Here is an 18,751-nt window from a genome sequence, read left to right on the forward strand (position 1 = left end):
AAAATACTAACTGCAAGAGAGTTACTTCATTCATGGAGTTGAGGAACAAGTGAAAGAGCTTGAGGTTACTTGAACCTATAAGGCTGTGGGACTGGCCCTATTGACCTGAGACTCAGAACTCAGTAGGTATTGCTAAACTGGTGCTAGAAGTTTGGGATATCAGTAAAGAGCTGAGATTCAGAACTCTGTGGGTAACACACCAGACAACTATGCTAGAGTATCTCTAAGGCTGACAGTGAGGTTGGTCTGGAGTGAACAATAACAACAAAAAAAGTGGGAGCAGATTAAATCCAAGTGTTGCTGCCAGTGTAAAACCTGTTATTCAGGAAACATTGACATAAAGGAAGAAAACAGATCTCCTAGGTTTCTAAAGTCCTACTAATTCTCCCTGTTGCAGAACCCTGCAGGGAGAAGGCTGGTACAGCGGAAACGTGGTTCCCATAAAACAGAGTACAGATTCAGGGGGGTGGAGCAAGATGGCGGACGAATAACTCCGCCAGACAGAGTGTCTCTGCAGAAAAGACAGATTCTAGCAGAAATTAGAAAAAAGAAGCAAGAAGACGAGCATACAGTGGACGAGGGCCGGAAGGAGGGGTACCTGAGACCCAGGGAGACTCCACGGGAGGAGGCTGTGGAGGAGAACTGGAGGCTGAGACCACCGGAGCAGCCCGGAGACCAGCGGCAAGGGTAGATGGATTTGCTGTTTCCCCTCCCCTGCATTTGGGACTGCTGGTGGGCTCCCCAGCAGGTGGAGAGACCTGTGGACACCAGCCCAGAGATGGCCGCCACCAGCCAGCAGCGAGCCTGTAGCAGACGTGGCACGAGATTCCCAACTTCCTTTGGGCACCTACGTGTGCACAGACCCGAGCCGCGTGGCAGGCGCCATATTGCCTCCTCCTCCCCTCTGCCGACCCTACCCGCGGCTGCCCAGAGAGACAATACAGCCACCAGCCAGAGGCACCTCTAGGGAATGGGACCTTGCCTTATGGGACCCTACAGCTGACTCAGGGGAACTCAGACTGTGAGCTCCCTACCCGCCAGCTCTCCCAGGTGCTGCTGGCACGGTGTTCCCAGGAGAACGGTGCCGACTCAGAGGCTGAGAGACATAGACCCAGCTTGGGCTCCCTGTGGGTGAATTGGGACCGGAACTCCTCTCCCTGGTGGGGATACAGTTTGAACTCTGGGACCCAGAGGTCGGACCTGCAGACCAGATCCCTTGCACCAAGGGCTAGCATTGCCCGGGGCACAGAAGGGTTATACGTGAACAGCCTACTGAGGTGTGTGTGCCTCCAGGGGCGGATCAGCATCCTAGAGGGCAACCCTCCTCCCAGGAGGAGGCCGTGCGCCCAGCCCAGGTGGCGTTCCTGTGCAGGGAACCTCCCCGCTGGCATCACAGTCCGGGGAGGCCTGGTGGCTTGTGGTCTGGCCTGCTGGCAGAGACCCAGGAGTAGCTGTGGAGTTGGGGAGGGTGGAAAGAAGCGAGGCCCGCTCCAGACTGTGGGTCTCAGACAGCCCCACCCCCACACCCGGACTTTCTGGCTGAGCAGGACCATTCCAGCCCCACCCTCACAGCTTTTCCTGGAAGCAGAGAACAGAACTTTGACCCCTGCTAATGGCCTGAGGGCAGGCTTACCCAACCCAGCTCCGCCCAGAACAAGAGCTGATAACAGGACACAAAATCAACAGCATAGCCTGTTCCTCCAAGCAAACGCCACCTACTGACAGGGACGGCATCTTGCACAGCCTTTCCACGGCACCCACTGACTCAATATACAGGGAGTGGTCCAATCTCACCCACAGACACCACCTAATGCCTCAGAAACTAAACAAGGTGTGTGAATACCCAAACAAGGTAAGAAACAACAACTGATCGACATGGGAAGAAATCAGCGAAAGAACTCAGCAAATATGAAGAACCAAACGGAAAACACACCCCCAAAGAGGAGCACCAGTCCCCTAGAAACGGACACCAACCAAAATCAGGCAACCAATATGACAGAAGAGGAATTTCGTATGTGGATCATAAAAACACTCACTGAGCTGCAACAACAACTCAATAACCAACACAAAGAAACCACAAAAAGCCTCCAGGATATGGAAAAAGAAATAGACACAATGAAGAAAAGTTTAACCGAACTCCTAGAAATGAAGAATCAATTCAAAAAACTACAAAATATAGAGGAAAGTCTCAAGAACAGGGTAGATCAAACAGAAGAAAGAATCTCAGAGCTTGAAGATAACACCCTCCAATTAAATAAATCAGTCACAGAAATAGAGCAGAGAAACAAGAGAAAAGAGCAAAGCCTACAAGAGCTGTGGGATTATGTGAAGAAACCTAATGTGAGGGTCATAGGCTTACCAGAAGGGGAAGAAGACAACACTCAAGGGTTGGACAAGCTGTTTGAAGATATAATAGAGGAAAATTTCCCAGGCCTTGCTCAAAATCTTGATATACAAGTTCAAGAAGCTCAGAGGATCCCTGGGAGATTCAATGCAAACAGGAAGACGTCACAACATGCAGTCATCAGACTGACCAAAGTATCAACTAAAGAGGCCCTCCTAAGAGCTCTAAGACAAAAGAAGCAAGTAACATACAAGGAGAAGCCAATTCGAATAACATCAGACTTCTCTAATGAGACTTTACAAGCAAGGAGAGACTGGGGCCCCATTCTCACTCTTTTGAAACAAAACAATGCCCAGCCTAGAATATTATTCCCTGCAAAACTAAGCTTCATATATGAAGGAGAAATAAAAACATTCTCAGACAAGCAAAGGCTCAGAGAATTCACCAAGACAAAACCAGCCCTACAAGAAGTACTTAAAACAGCGTTATGCACGGAACATCATAATAATAACCCACGAATATAAAACCAACCAAAACCCAAAGATATTAAAGGCCAGATATTACAATGGCTTAAGACAGAAATCATAGCAACAATATCCAACCCAACAGAATGAACAGTAATCTACCTGACCTATCAGTTCTCTCAATAAATGTGAATGGCTTAAACTCTCCACTCAAGAGACATAGGCTGGCTGAATGGATAAGAAAATACAGGCCAAGTATACGCTGTCTTCAGGAAACACATCTAACCTGCAAGGATGCATATAGACTAAAAATAAAAGGGTGGAGATCAATATTCCAAGCAAATAGAAGCCAAAAGAAGGCTGGTGTGGCAGTTCTAATTTCAGACGATTTAGTTTTTAAACCAACAAAAGTAGTAAAAGACAAAGAGGGTCACTATATAATGGTGAAGGGCACAGTCCAACAAGAAGAGATAACAATTTTAAATATATATGCACCCAACTTAGGTGCACCCAGATTCATAAAGCAAACCTTACTGGAGCTAAGCAAATGGATTAATAGCAACTCCATAATCGCCGGAGATTTCAACACCCCACTGACGGCACGAGACAGATCCTCCAAACAGAAAATTAATAAAGAAATAATGGACTTAAACAAAACTCTAGAACAATTGGGTCTGACTGACATTTACAGAACATTCCACCCAAAATCCACTGAATATACGTTCTTCTCATCAGCTCACGGGACATTCTCTAAGTTTGACCATATCCTAGGACACAAAGTAAATCTCAAGAAATTTAAAAAAATAGAAATCATACCATGTACCTTCTCAGATCACAGTGGAATAAAAGTAGAAATCAACCCTAACAGAAACACATATTTCTACACAAAAACGTGGAAATTAAACAACCTCCTACTAAATGATTACTTCATAAATGAAGAAATCAAGACGGAAATAAAAAAATTCTATGAAGAAAACGACAATGGAGAGACAAGTTATCAACTCCTCTGGGACACAGCTAAAGCAGTTCTGAGAGGAAAGTTTATCTCCATAAATGCCTATAACAAAAAGACAAGAAGATCACAAATAGATAATCTAATGAAACGACTCAAAGAGCTGGAAACAGAAGAACAGACCAACCCCAAACCCAGCAGAAGAAGTGAAATCAACAAGATCAAATCAGAACTAAACGAAATTGAAAACAGAGAAGCTATTCAGGAGATTAATAAAACAAAAAGTTGGTTCTTTGAAAAAATAAACAAAATTGACACACCATTGGCTAAGCTAACGAAAAGCAGAAAAGAGAAATCTCTAATAAGCTCCATCAGGAACAAAAAAGGAGATATCACAACTAATCCCAAAGAGATACAAGATATAATTTATGAATACTACAAAAATCTTTATGCACACAAACTGGAAAATGCGGAGGAAATGGACAAATTTCTAGAAACACACAGCCTCCCTAGGCTCAACCAGGAAGAAATAGATTCCCTGAACAGACCAATCTCAACAGCTGAAATAGAAACAGCAATTAAAAATCTCCCTAAAAAGAAAAGTCCTGGTCCAGATGGCTTCACACCCAAATTTTACCACACTTACAAAGAAGAACTAGTACCTATCTTGCAGAAACTAATCCACAACATCGAGAAGAACGGAAACCTCCCCGACACCTTTTATGAAGCGAATATTACTCTGATACCAAAACCAGGAAAGGATGCAACAAAAAAAGAAAACTACAGACCAATATCCCTAATGAATATAGATGCAAAAATTTTCAACAAAATCTTAGCTAACCGAATCCAGACACTTATCAAAAAAATAATCCACCACGACCAAGTGGGCTTCATCCCAGGGATGCAGGGATGGTTCAACATACGTAAATCTATAAATGCAATTCACCACATAAGCAGAAGCAAAAACAAAGACCACATGATTCTTTCAATAGATGCAGAAAAAGGTTTTGACAAAATTCAACACCCTTTCATGATACGAACACTTAAGAAAATAGGCATAGAAGGGACATACCTAAAAATGATACAAGCCATATATGACAGACCCATAGCCAACATCATACTGAATGGGGAAAAATTGAAATCATTCCCACTTAGAACTGGAACCAGACAAGGCTGCCCACTATCTCCACTTCTGTTCAACATAGTGCTGGAAGTCTTGGCTACAGCAATCAGACAGGAAAATGGAATCAAAGGTATCTAAATAGGGGCAGAAGAGATCAAACTTTCACTGTTTGCTGATGATATGATATTGTATCTAGAAAACCCCAAAGATTCAACCAAGAAACTCCTGGAACTGATCAATGAATTTAGTAAAGTCTCAGGATACAAAATCAATACACAGAAATCAGAGGCATTCATATACGCCAACAACAATCTAATGGAGAACCAAATTAAAGACTCAATTCCCTTCACAATAGCAACAAAGAAATTAAAGTACCTAGGAATATACTTAACCAAGGATGTAAAAGACTTCTACAGGAAGAACTATGAAACACTGAGGAAGGAAATAGCAGAGGATGTAAACAGTTGGAAATCCATACCATGCTCGTGGATCGGCAGACTCAACATCATCAAAATGTCTATACTACCCAAACTGATCTACAGATTCAATGCAATACCTATTAAAATCCCATCAGCATTCTTCACAGATATAGAAAAAATAATTTTATGCTTCGTATGGAACCAAAGAAGACCCCGAATATCAAGAGCAATTCTAGGCAACAAAAACAAAATGGGAGGCATTAATATGCCAGATATCAAACTATACTACAAAGCTGTAGTAATTAAATCAATATTGTATTGGCACAAAAATAGGAATATTGACCAGTGGAACAGATGTGAGAATCCTGATATAAAACCATCCTCATATAGCCATCTCATCTTTGACAAAGCAGACAAAAACATACGCTGGGGAAAAGAATCCCTTTTCAATAAATGGTGCTGGGAAAACTGGATAGCCACCTGTAGAAGGCTAAAACAGGACCCACACCATTCACCTCTCACAAAAACCAACTCACGCTGGATAACAGACTTAAACCTAAGATATGAAACTATTAGAACTCTAGAGGAAAAAGTTGGAAACACTCTCCTCGACATCGGCCTGGGCAAAGAGTTTATGAAGAAGTCCCCAAAGGCAATCACAGCAGCAACAAAAATAAATAAATGGGACATGATCAAGCTACAAAGCTTCTGCACAGCCAAAGAAATAGTCATGAAAGTAAACAGACAACCTACAGAATGGGAGAAAATTTTTGCATCCTATGCATCCGATAAGGGACTGATAACTATAATATACTTAGAACTCATGAAAATCAGGAAGAAAAAATCAAATAACCCCATTAAAAAGTTGGCAAAGGACTTGAACAGAAACTTTTCCAAAGAAGACAGAAGAATGGCCAACAAACATATGAAAAAATGCTCAACATCCCTAATCATCAGGGAAATGCAAATCAAAACCACAATGAGATATCACTTAACCCCAGTGAGAATGGCCTTTATCAAAAAATCTCCAAACAATAAATGCTGGCGTGGTTGCAGAGAGAGAGGAACACTCCTACACTGCTGGTGGGACTGCAAACTAGTTCAACCTCTGTGGAAAGCAATATGGAGATACCTTAAAGCGATACAAGTGAATCTACCATTTGATCCAGCAATCCCATTACTGGGCATCTACCCAAATGATCCAATGACACTCTACAAAAAGACACTTGCACTCGAATGTTTATAGCAGCACAGTTCATAATTGCAAGGCTGTGGAAACAGCCCAAGTGTCCATCAATCCAAGAATGGATTAATAAAATGTGGTATATGTATACCATGGAGTACTATTCAGCTCTAAGAAACAATGGTGATATAGCACATCTTATATTTTCCTGGTTAGAGCTGGAACCCATACTACTAAGTGAAGTCTCCCAAGAATGGAAAAACAAGCACCAGATATATTCTCCAGCAAACTGGTATTAACTGAGTAGCACCTAAGTGGACACATAGGTACTACAGTAATAGGGTATTGGGCAGGGGGGAGGGGGAGAGGGGTGGGTGTATACATACATAATGAGTGAGATGTGCACTATCTGGGGGATGGTCATGATGGAGACTCAGACTTGTGGGGGGAGGGGGGGAAATGGGCATTTATTGAAACCTTAAAATCTGTACCCCCATAATATGCCGAAATAAAAAAAAAGAAGAAGAAAAACAGAATAAAAAAGGGGAAACAGTTTGGGAGCTGACAGGCAGCAATTTAAAAGGTTGTACACCACGCCATGTGCCCTGCCTTTTTCCACGAAATATAAAGAAGCAAATTTAGGAAAAATAAATCTTCAAATTATTTAAAATCATTAAGAGTAAACAGAAACATACTAGGAAGTAATTTTTTAATGGGTACTTCTTTTGGATGAAGTTTTTGGAGTTGGTACGGATTGCTTTCGTTTCATATCCTGACTCAGAGATGGCACCCTGCTGCTGGGTTGACTTGGAGTTCTTTCCTTTTCTTTTCCAGGTGGCTTTGGTTTCTCAACCGGAGTCTGGGATGGTGGCAACGTGCTGGGTTTACCCTGAACTGTTTCCTTTCCTTTTTCAGGTACAGCCTGAACAGTTGGCTGTTTTTTCGTAGACCTTTTTTTCATACAAAGGCAACAAAGGCAACATAACAAAATAAGCGCAATAATAAGCAATAATAGACACAGGTAACAAAACTTCTTTTTCCTCTTTACCTTGGGGGGCGGGCCACTGTCAATGCTACCTCCGTACCCTTTTATCACACAGTTGGGAGGGTCCCACAGGTAGTTGCAATGGCAGTGATGCTTATTGTTGCAGATGCCTCTCATGTTACAAAATTTAGGTGAGCAATCACTGTCCAAGGCGGATATATGGACACACTGCCTGTGGATGCAGATATGTTCTGGACCACACTCTGTGCCATCCTTCACATCACCAATGTCAGGTATATTCATCCCAAAATGGTAATCAGTACCCCAGCACGTTACGTCGTTGAAGTGAGCCAAATGCACAGTAGAATGCTCAGTCAAAGAGGGAATTTCTTTCACATTATCACACTGAATTCTTCCACACAGGACATCTGAGATATTACATTTTACATATGAGCCACGTTTCATACCACAGTGACCAACACGGTCACCTCGGATGTTCACTTGTGCGTAGCAAGACTCATTTGCATTCTGTGCCCTTTCACCAAAAATCTGCCTACATTGATCATTGCGGTTCCTACATCTCTTTTCATAGCAGTAAGTTTGGTCCTTACAGGGAATTCCATCTTCTACATATACATCATCTGGACACTTATGAGAAGTTCCATTGCACCACTCTGGAAGATCACATTCATTGACCTCCTTTCTACACACTTCCCCTGATGGTAAGAACTGGCAGTCTTTACAACAGAGCCCAAAAGCACAAGAAGCCCCATGAACCAGGGTGCAGTCTGGCATACAACAGGGATCTTTTACACAACGCTGCAAATGTCCACAGTCACACTCCTCTTCTTCTTCCACAACACCATTCCCACATCTCTTGAAGTTAAAGATGTCCTTTGAGTGTACCTCTTCAAGCATACATTTTGTCATGACTACAGTATAGTGCCAAAAATAAAGAAAACTGCAATTGCTAAATTTAGTTACAGGTGGGTTATCTTCATGCATTATGCATTTAGGATGTGCACATTTACATTCACGCGGATCATGTCTCATGCCCAAATTATGACCTAAATGATGAGCCATAGCAATTGCAGCAATGCCCACGGTTTTGTTCATAAAAGTAACAATTGCACAATTAAGGTCAAATTTACATATTCCTCTAATCTTGCCTAAGCCACTTAATCCTCTTAATCCCCGATATATGAAAAGAAATGTAGTATCATGGGGTATCTGACCAAGAAAGCTTCGTGCTTTCCACATGCAAAATAGGTCCACAGATTTCCTTACATCATCTACTACTACGAGATTTTTATCAGTCCAGATCTCCAAACGAAATAATAACACCGTAATACCAAGTACCTCATAAATGGAATCCACTATGTTTACCATAGTATATGTATCTTCTATCAACTTTGACTCATTTCTTTTATAGTGATTGTATAAATATTTATCAATCACCAATTGCATTTCAACAATCCTATAATGGATCCACCAACCCTCATAGCCACTTTGCATCAGGGTGGAATTATCAATTTCTTGAAATTCCATTTGGCATGCTATTTCATTTTGCATAGATCCAGATCTCATGGTTGGAACTCGTGTCTCCTTGCTGTTCATCTTATATATCAGATGTTCAAATGCTGCAGAAAACATCATGGGCTTGATTTCATAAGTGATATTTTTGATCTGTAATATTCCCTGAAAGCCCCCAAAACAGGTACTGAGAGCAACCAGAGATTCTGTGTCCCCTTCTACATAACCATGGTAGTAGCAGTCATTCTGAACAAAAGGCTGGTCCTCAAGGAGAGCACCCTGGTCTGTGTAGGTGAACACTGAGAGGTGTTTAGACAGCAAAATCTTCTTGACTTTCATATGGATAATGTGTTTCTGGCCCCCAAAATGCAAGCTATAGGAGAGCCAGCCCGGAGCGTTGATTCCTCTGTCAGTGCCAGTTACCTTCAAAGGTATCACCACCTCAGGGGGGCTATGGTATTGAGGGTACTCAGCCTGGGTGTATCCATAACAGGACAAAAACACGCCAAGCCAGTGTAGCAGGAGTAAGATCTTCATGTTCAACAGGGCTTCAGTCACAGCCCATTATGAGCCCACAGTTATGGAAACGTTGGTCCAGAGAAGTCAGGGCTGGAGTTGCAGCTGCTATGGCTCCTTCTTCTGAGTTGGTCAGTGTGCAAAGATAATCATTAAAGATATATTTTCTGCAAGAGTTGTACCATCAGAGCTGCAGCCCTATGAGTAAAATGAAAAGAAACATGTGGATGAGTGGTTATGAGAGGGTACAGTGGGAAGGGGGAGACAGATAAAAGCGTAGAATAAAAGTGATTAGCACTTTGATCAAGGAATGATCTAAGAAACTGCTTGGTATTTGCTCTTAAATATTGATAAGAAAGAGAGAGGAAGAAATATACATAAAATGAAAATTGGCCATATATTGACAGATATTGAATGTAGATGTTGGGAAAATGGATTTATTATACTGTTTTCTGAATATATGAATATTTGCAAATATTTCCAAAATAAATAATTAAAACAAAAATTTCTTAAAGGTAAGCTGACCATATATCTTGGACTACTGGGACAGTCCCAACTTACACATGTTATAAACAGTCACACGCTTTAATAGCATTTCTTTTCAACTTCAGATGATAAATTATTTGACAACATTACCTAAGAGACATTTTTCAAAACCACTTTCATATTATTTCAAACTTATATCGTGCTTACCATATACTTCTTTATAGCACAAAATGGATTTAATTTTCTTTTTCTTCCCTCACTTCCTCTTCTCACTAGCCTTGTAAGACTGGAAAATACTCAAGACATTGTTTGTGTCTTTCACAAATATTGGTATCTCATATACTACCTGACTTGATTCTTCACATAATAAATAATGGTTGACTTGATGACAAGTGTTTTTTGGAAACTCAAAATGTGTTTATACTTGATTACCTTTTTAGAGAAGAGCAGTCAATATATGTGGCCAATTTGTGTTCTGCAACAAAGTGGTACAGATTCAGTTTTCCCTAATCCTTACTTCTTAATGCAATTTACCCTGAAATGAGTCAACAGACAACAACAAAAGGACTCTGAAAGCTAAAAAGAAAAATACTGACTAGTGACCTCTGGACTTGAGGAATGACAACACGGTGAGTTCTCTGAGGTGTCTTCTTATCTCTCACGTATATCCTCAACTGGGTGCTAGACAGATCTTTGACCCAAAGCCTCCAATAGGCATAGACAAAAACCAAACCAAAACAAAAAACGAAGAACTAAAGAAAATATTTCACTTTTTGTCCAGATGACTGAGAATGGACAATCTCAACAAAGACCCAGTAAGACACTCCTGTCCCTTCTTTGGAGTCAGAATACATGTATGCTGATTCACCCACAGTGGCAATTTCAAAGACTTGGCAGACTCACTCAAAACATACTCCACATTCAGTGCCCTGGTGAGCACTGAATGACCAACCTAATCTTCATTTAATAACCAGGTAACTATTATAGCTAACTGATCTGTGTTCCAAGATATCAGCAAAGTCCGTGCTAGCTGACCTAACCTTGCTCCACAATCAGGTCAGTGAAATGGAACCTGAATTAGCCATAGAATTCATAAGGATGATGTGTCCTAGCCCTCTACCAAATGATGTAGGCAGATCTAAGCCCGGTGATTCCTGCTCCTCTCAACTCCAGCCTGAAAGTGGCTCAATGACAACAGTGGCCTTGGGTCTTCTATACTCACAGGTGATACCAGCAAGGATTGAGCTAGAATCCCTTCAGAATCAAAAGAGCAAAGCAAATCAAAATAACATAAAAAGAAGTCTTGAAATTAAACTTTTACTGGAACTCAGCCCACGAAACAGACCAGAATGTACACATAAACATTAAAAAGGGCAACTGTCTTCTAAAATAGAAAATATAAGTAGGATTAAGGATCTCCTATTGAATGACACCAGCAAGATGTCACAGTTAGGAAGCTCTACATTCTCCTGTCCCCATAAACACACTATTCAACAAAAATTTATGGACAAATTCTCTTTGTGAGAAGCCTTGAAGCCAATTAAAAGGCTCCTCCACCGTGGGAAAATGCAAAACCAGAATCACCGAAGTTAGTTAGGGAGATTCAGAATACCCTCTCAGGGTAGTACCTGTCCCCAGTGCATTGCCATACAATGAGAGGAAGAGAACCTCTAGCTCTCAGCTTCACCCGGTACTTGCAATGGTAGATTTCTGTGTCCAGTGCTCCAAAATTTATGAGGGGCTTTCTACAAGACTGGCTTCTATATTGTTAGTCTTGGTGCTCTGACTGGTCTGCCTCAGTCTAGCCTTTTGGGGAGAATGGAGATGGTGGCTTGAGCTGGTAGATGCCATAAATCATCCCTCTGCTCAGCAAAGAGTAAGTTAGTAAGAAATTCCAGCTCTCAGTTTCCTGCTAGGAAGGAAAAGAGTTGATCTTTGTGCCTGGCACCTCAACTTTTCCAGGACTGCCCAAAGAATCCATATTTAGAACTTTTAGAACTCTTTTAGAATCCATATTTAGAATCCATATTTAGAACTTTTAGAATCCACTTTTAGAACTCTGGTGGGTGAAGCACAGTCTAGATACCTGTGAGAGAATGGGGACAGGGCTTGGACTAGACACCATAGATTGTATTTACTTCTCAGCACAGAGAGAGAAGACAAAAAATATCCAAGCTCTCAGCTTTCTCCTGGGGAGGGAAAAAATTGATTGGTGCTTTCAATGCCAAAACTTCTCCAGGGCTCTCCAAAGAACTGGAATCTAATTAGCCAGTCTTAGAGCTCTGACTTGTCTGGTACAGTCTAGCCTCCCAGTGAAGAACATAGATGGATGTTTTGGCTGGAGGCCACCATCTATTACCCCACACACCCCTTCCCCACTCAGCATAGAGCAAGCAAAAAAAATAACCCAACTCTCAGTTTCCAACTAGAGAAATAAAGAATTGATCCATGGGCCTAGCACTCCAACTTCCCCAGGACTACACAAAGAACTGGTATCCAACTTACCAGCCTTAGATCTTTGATGGGGCTGGTACAGTTTAGCCATCTAGGGGAGAAGAGAAATAGTAGTTTGGACTATATGACACAATAGTTCTGCACCTTGGGTAAGCACAGATGAGCGGACAAAAATCACAGCTGTCAGTTTCTCCATGGAGAGAGAAAGAGTTAGTAGAGGAACCAGAATCTCTGGCCTTGATCATTGGTAGAGGTCTTCTCCTATATACAGTCATTCTGTGAAGACTGAGAGAGGCCCTGCTTTGTCTAATGTGCAAACATTAACACAGAGAATTAAGAAAAATGTATTAATAGAATCAGACAAAGATATTCCTAACAAAATAACAAGATAAATGTCCAGAACTTGACCCTAATCAAACATAGTTACATGATTTCCCTGACATAGAATGCAAAATAATCTGTCATAAAGATGTTTACTGAGGTCAAGAGAACAATACATGAACAAAGTTAGAATTTCAACAAAGTTATAGAAAATATTTTTTAAAGAACCAAAACAGAAATCATAGAACCAAGGGACACAACAACAACTAAAAATTTAATAAAGCACTTTAACAGCAGCTTTCCATAGTAAAGGAGAGATTAAGATTATTTCAGACAAACAAAAGCTGAGGGATTTTATCACCAATAGACCTGCCTTACAAGAAATGCTAAAAAGTATTCTTCAAGTTGAAATGATAGCATGCTAAACAGCAACATCACAGCATAAGAAAGTATAAAACTTGATGGCAACGGTAAATACATAGATAAATACAGATACTATATTATTGCAATAATGTATAAATGACATTTTTTATTAAATAATAAAAATATATACAATTTTATTGTATATATTCAGGGTATACAACATGATGCTTTGATATACATATATAGTGTAATGATTACTATAGGAATCTTGACTTTTGATTCAATGTAAAAGTCAAAAGACAAACTATTAACAATAACTATACTAAAATATATTAAAATATTCACAATATGATTAGATGTAAATTGTGACAGCAATAAAATAAAGTTTGGGATGGAGTATAGAGCGTCTGTGTGACCATGTAGTTTACTATAGAGTTTCTGTGTGCTACTGAACTAAGTTATCAGCTTAAAATAGACTATTATACTTATAGAATATTTTATATAAGCCCCATATTAACCATAAAGAAAATACCTATAGCAGTTACACAAAAGAAAAAAATAGAGGGCAATTAAAGTGTATCTACACAAAAAGAATTACAAAACACAAAGGAAGCCAGCAAGAGAGGAAAAGACTGACAAAAGAATTACAAAACTAAGAGAAGAAAACTAACAAAATGACAATAATTAACACACCCTTATTAAATAATTACTTTAAATGTAAATGGATTAGATTTTTTGATAAAAAGAAAACAGAGTGATTGAATCAGAAAAATAAATAAATAATGTAAGACCCAATGATATGTCATTTATAGGAAACTCAATTCAAATTTATGAACATACATCGGTTTGAAAATGAAGGGATAGAAAAAAATATTCCATGGAAATGGTAGCCAAAAGACAGTAAGGGTAGCTGTACTTGTACAAAATAGACTTCAAGTCAAAAACCATCACAGAGCCAAAGAAGAACATTATATAATGATAACTGTCAATTCACTAAGAAGATATAACAATTATAAATATATATGTATCCAACACAGAGCACATCATTATGTAAAGCAAACACTGACAGAACTGAAGGGAGAAATAGACAACAAAAATAATAGTAAGAGACTTCAATATCCCACTAACAATAATAGATAGAACACCTAGACAGAAGATCAACATAGAAACAGAGGCCTTCAACAACACCTAACAGACATACAAAGAGCATTTTACCAAGCAGCAGCAGAATACACATTTTTCTCAAGTGCATCTTTACTATTTCCAGAATATATCAAAATTTAGATTAAAAAACATCCTAACAAATTTAATGCCACCAAACTAGTTTTAAACAGCTGTATTAGTCAGCTTGGGCTGCCATAACAAAATACCATAGAATGGGTGGCTAAAACAACAAAAATGTATTTCTCATAGCTAGGGAAACTGGGAAGTCTAAGATTAGGGTGCTAACATAGTTGGGTCCTGATGAGGGTTCTCTTACTGGCTTACAGATGGCTCCTTTCTTCCTGTGTTTTCGCATTGCACAGAAAGAAAACAAAAGCAAATTCTGTAGTATCCCTTCTTAAAAGGCACTAATCATATCATGAAGGCCCCACTCTCATGTACTCATCTAAACCTTATTACCTCCCAAAGGCCTCATCTTCAAATACCATCACACTGGGGGATGTGGCTTCAAACATTTGAAATTGAATGGCAGGGGACACAATTTATTCCACAGCACAACATTCTGCCCCTGTCCCTCCAAAAGTCAGGTCCTTCTTGCATGCAGAATACATTCATTTTATCTCAATGGCCCTAAAAGTCTTAACTTGTTCCAACATCAGCTCTAGAGTCCAAGATTTCTCTAAATATTAATAAATTAGATATAAGTGAGACTCAAGGTATGATTTATCCTGAGGCAAGATCCCTTTCTGGCTGTGCATCTAGGAAATTAGATATGTTATGTGCTTCCAAACTATAATGGTGGGTCAGACATTCTCATTCCAAAAACCAGAAATCTGAAGAAAGATAATCCAACACAATCCAAAACCTAGCCAGGCAAACTCCATTAGATATCAAGGTTTGAGAGTGATTTTTGGCTTGATTCTCTGTCCTCCGGATCCAGAGGACAGTTGTCCAGCTTTCAGGACCCAGTGAGGTTGAGGTCATGCCACTGTGGCTCTGCCAGAAGGAAACACATCCCAGTGGCTCTGCTGAATAAGGATCCTGCTCCCATAGCCCTGGGCAGTCCTGACCACAAGGCTCTATTGGGCAGTGGTCCCACCCTCTGAAACCAAGGTGGAGGCAGCCCTGCCAGCTGGGCCTATGTTTTCTGAGCCTGTGATGGGAGTGGCAGTCCTGCTGATCTCTGAATCACCCTTGGGGTTATTTTTCCCTTTCCTTAAAGAATAAGTATGCTCACAGTTGAATATCTGTATGGTCCACTCACATAGGGTCTGAGAAGTCTGCTATAGTTTGAATATGTCCCCCCAAAATCATATGCTGGAAACTTAATTCCCAATGCAACAGCGCTAAGCGGAGAGGCCTTTAAGAGGCAATTAGGCCATGAGGGCTCCATGCTCATAAACAAATTAAGGCCATTATCATGGGATGGGCTCATTATGAAAGGCAGGATTTGGCCCCTCTCTGTCTCTCACTCATGCGATGCCTTTCCTCCATGGAATGATGCAGCTAAAAGGCCTCACCAGATGCTGGCCCCTCAGTCATGGAATTCTCAGCCTCCAGAAACATGAGCCAATAAATTTCTGTTCACTATAAATTACCCAGTCTCAGAAATTTTGTTATAGCAGCACAAAATGGACTAAAACAAAATCTAGCAGCCTTCCTTCATTTTTTTTTCCCATCTCTGTCACCTGTAGTTCAAAACTTAAGTGCTCCTACAGGGGTGGCTAATTTAGGTCCCTGGTTCACACCAATATTAATCTCCTTATCAAACAGTTAATAAGCCATGTTTTCAGTGTTTTGTATGCTTGTTTGCAATATCAATAGGCTGAGAATTTTCCAAATTTTTATGTTCTTAATAAATTTTTTTCTTAATACTCAATTAATTTCCCTCTTCTAGCCTTTTATTACAAGCAGTCAGAAGGAACTAAGCTGCTTTCAATACTTTGCTTCCAAATCTACTCAGCTAAATATCCAATTTCATCTCTCAATTTTCATCTACCTCCAAAAACACTAGAACATGAACAGAATGCAGCCAGGTTCCTTACCACTTTATAACAAGGATTGCCTTTCCTTCATTTTCCAATGACATGTTCCTCATTTCTGTATGAGTCATCATCAGAATAGCTTTACCCATCCATATTTCCACCAACATTCTATACATGATTATTTTTGTGTTCCCTAAGAAGATGGAAAAAATCACTTTTAATAGTCCCTCTGCCAGACTATTGTTTTGTTTTGTTTTTCTCATGCACTAAAAAAAACTCTAGCCTTTACCCATTATTCAATTCCAAAGCTGCTTCCACATTTTTGGGTATGTGTTACAGCACTGTCCCACTTATCACTTCTTGGTAACATTTCTTTTTTGTCTTAGTTCAGGGTGCTATAACAAAAATACAATAGACTAAGTGGCTTACAAAACAAACAATTATTTTTCAAAGTTATGGAGGCTGGTAAGTCCAAGATCAAGGCACCAGTAGATCTGGTTCCTGGTGAGGACCCTCTTCCTAATTTACAGGCAGATGCTGTCTGTGTGGTCACACTGCAGAGGAAGAGAGCTCTGGTTTCTTCATCTCATTATCAGGGCACCAGTCCCATGATGGGAGCTTCCTCTTCATGACTTCATAGAACCCTAATTACCTTTAAAACACCCCACCTCCAAATAGCATCACATTGGTGATTAGGGCAAAAACATATGAATTTGGGGGGATATAATCATTCAGTTCACAGCACTCCCAGGGCTTTCACCTATAAGTGAAAAATAAAATAAAACCAATAGTGTATGTAAAATATGAAGCACAGCTCGTGGCACTTAGTAATCACTCCAGTATTACCCAGGATATAAATGTATAATTATAACAGAAAGTGGGGAAAAGAAAAAGTCTTAACTATATATATATATATATATATATATATATATATATATTCTAGGAGGATATACATATGTTACAGAAACTGAATAAGTATGCATGAAATATATTATGTACTAATAATTTTTGATTTGATGAAATGAAATACAGACATGAATATGGTTTACAAAAGTATTTCTAGACCATTTCAATTTTTACTTATAATAAATCAGTTTCTTCTATATGTCATGCTCAGAAAATGCTTTTTGGAAATAATTATTTTCCAAAAGAAGCTATTTAGATTTATAAAAATTTTAATACACAGATTTTTAAAGAAATAATGTCAATTCTATATGTGGTTACTCAGAGAAAAAAATTTATAGTAGTTTTGTGCAATTCAAATTAAAATACCTTCTACTTGTCAAAAGAATGTACAAGAAGTATTCTAAAATTTTATAATTCACAGAGACTTTTGTTGTACAGAATAGAGAACTTCCCTATCACTTAGGATATTGGACTAGATGTTCTCCAATTTTCACACTACTTTTAAAAAATTACTTTTAATTATTATGGTACAAAATAGTTTCATATATTTATAGGATACATGTGATGTTTTGCTAAAGGCATACAATATGAATTAATCAAATCAAGAGAAATGGAATATCCATCACCTCAGGCATTTATCACTTCTTTGTTTTAGGAACATTCCAATTCCACTCTTTTAGTTATTTTAAAGAATACCATAACTTATTGTCGATTATAATCACTTTGTTGTGCCATCAAATATAGTTCATTCTATCTAACTTTATAACTATATTTCTGCACCCATTAATCATCCCACTTTTTCCCTCCTCCCCACTACTACAGCTCTGTAACATAATCTGAACTCAGGTAACGTAATTTCTCAAGTTTTGTTCCTTTTGCTCAAAATGGTTTTGGCTATTCTGGGTCTTTAGTGGTTCCATATAAATTTTAGAATTGTTTTTTCTATTTCTGTAGAGAATGCCATTAGTATTTTGGGGGGGGGGATTTTATTGAATCTGTAGATTTCCTTGAGTAGCATGTATATTTTAATAATATTGATTTTTCCAATCCATGAGCATGGAATATCTTTCCTTTTGTCTGTGTGTCCTCTTCAATTTCTTTCATCACTGTTTGATAGTTTTCATTGTATACATATTTCACTTCTGTGGTTAAGTTTGCTCCTAGGTATTTTTTTTTATTTGTAGCTATTGTAAATGGGATTACTTTCTCGGTTTCTTTTTCACTGTTGGCATACAGAAATATCACTTATTTTTGTATTTTTTTAATTTCAGCATATTATTGGAGTATACATGTTTAGGTTATGTGTGTTGCCTTTCCTCTGCTTCGCCACCCGAGTCAGAGCTTCAACCATATCCATCCCCCAGATGGTGCACATCACACTCATTATGTATATATATACCCATCCCCTCCTTCCCCCTCCCATCTGTCCAACGCCCAATAAATATTATTCCTATATGTCCACTTAGGTGTTGATCAGTTAATATCAATTTGCTGGTGAACACATGTGGTGCTTGTTTTTCCATTCTTGGGAGACTTCACTTAGTAGAATGGGT

At 39.4% G+C, this 18,751-nt stretch overlaps 1 protein-coding gene across 3 annotated transcripts in view; it reads right to left on the reverse strand.

Moving 5' to 3' along the window:
• ADAM29 (ADAM metallopeptidase domain 29) overlaps positions 1–18,751 on the reverse strand; it is a 59,041-nt gene that overhangs the window by 22,107 nt on the left and 18,183 nt on the right. For 2 of the 3 annotated variants that reach the window (XM_012770699.3, XM_012770698.2), the window contains one exon: positions 7,178–9,717. The exons of the other annotated variant lie outside the window; for it this stretch is intronic. In XM_012770699.3, the coding sequence (XP_012626153.1) occupies positions 7,195–9,540 (2,346 nt within the window). In that variant the 5' untranslated portion in view covers positions 9,541–9,717 and the 3' untranslated portion in view covers positions 7,178–7,194. Of the gene's footprint in view, positions 1–7,177; positions 9,718–18,751 lie in introns of those variants that run through there. 3 annotated transcript variants of the gene reach the window in all.

This window comes from Microcebus murinus, chromosome 15 (assembly GCF_040939455.1).
Source record: "Microcebus murinus isolate Inina chromosome 15, M.murinus_Inina_mat1.0, whole genome shotgun sequence".
NCBI classification, from domain to species: Eukaryota; Metazoa; Chordata; class Mammalia; order Primates; family Cheirogaleidae; genus Microcebus; species Microcebus murinus.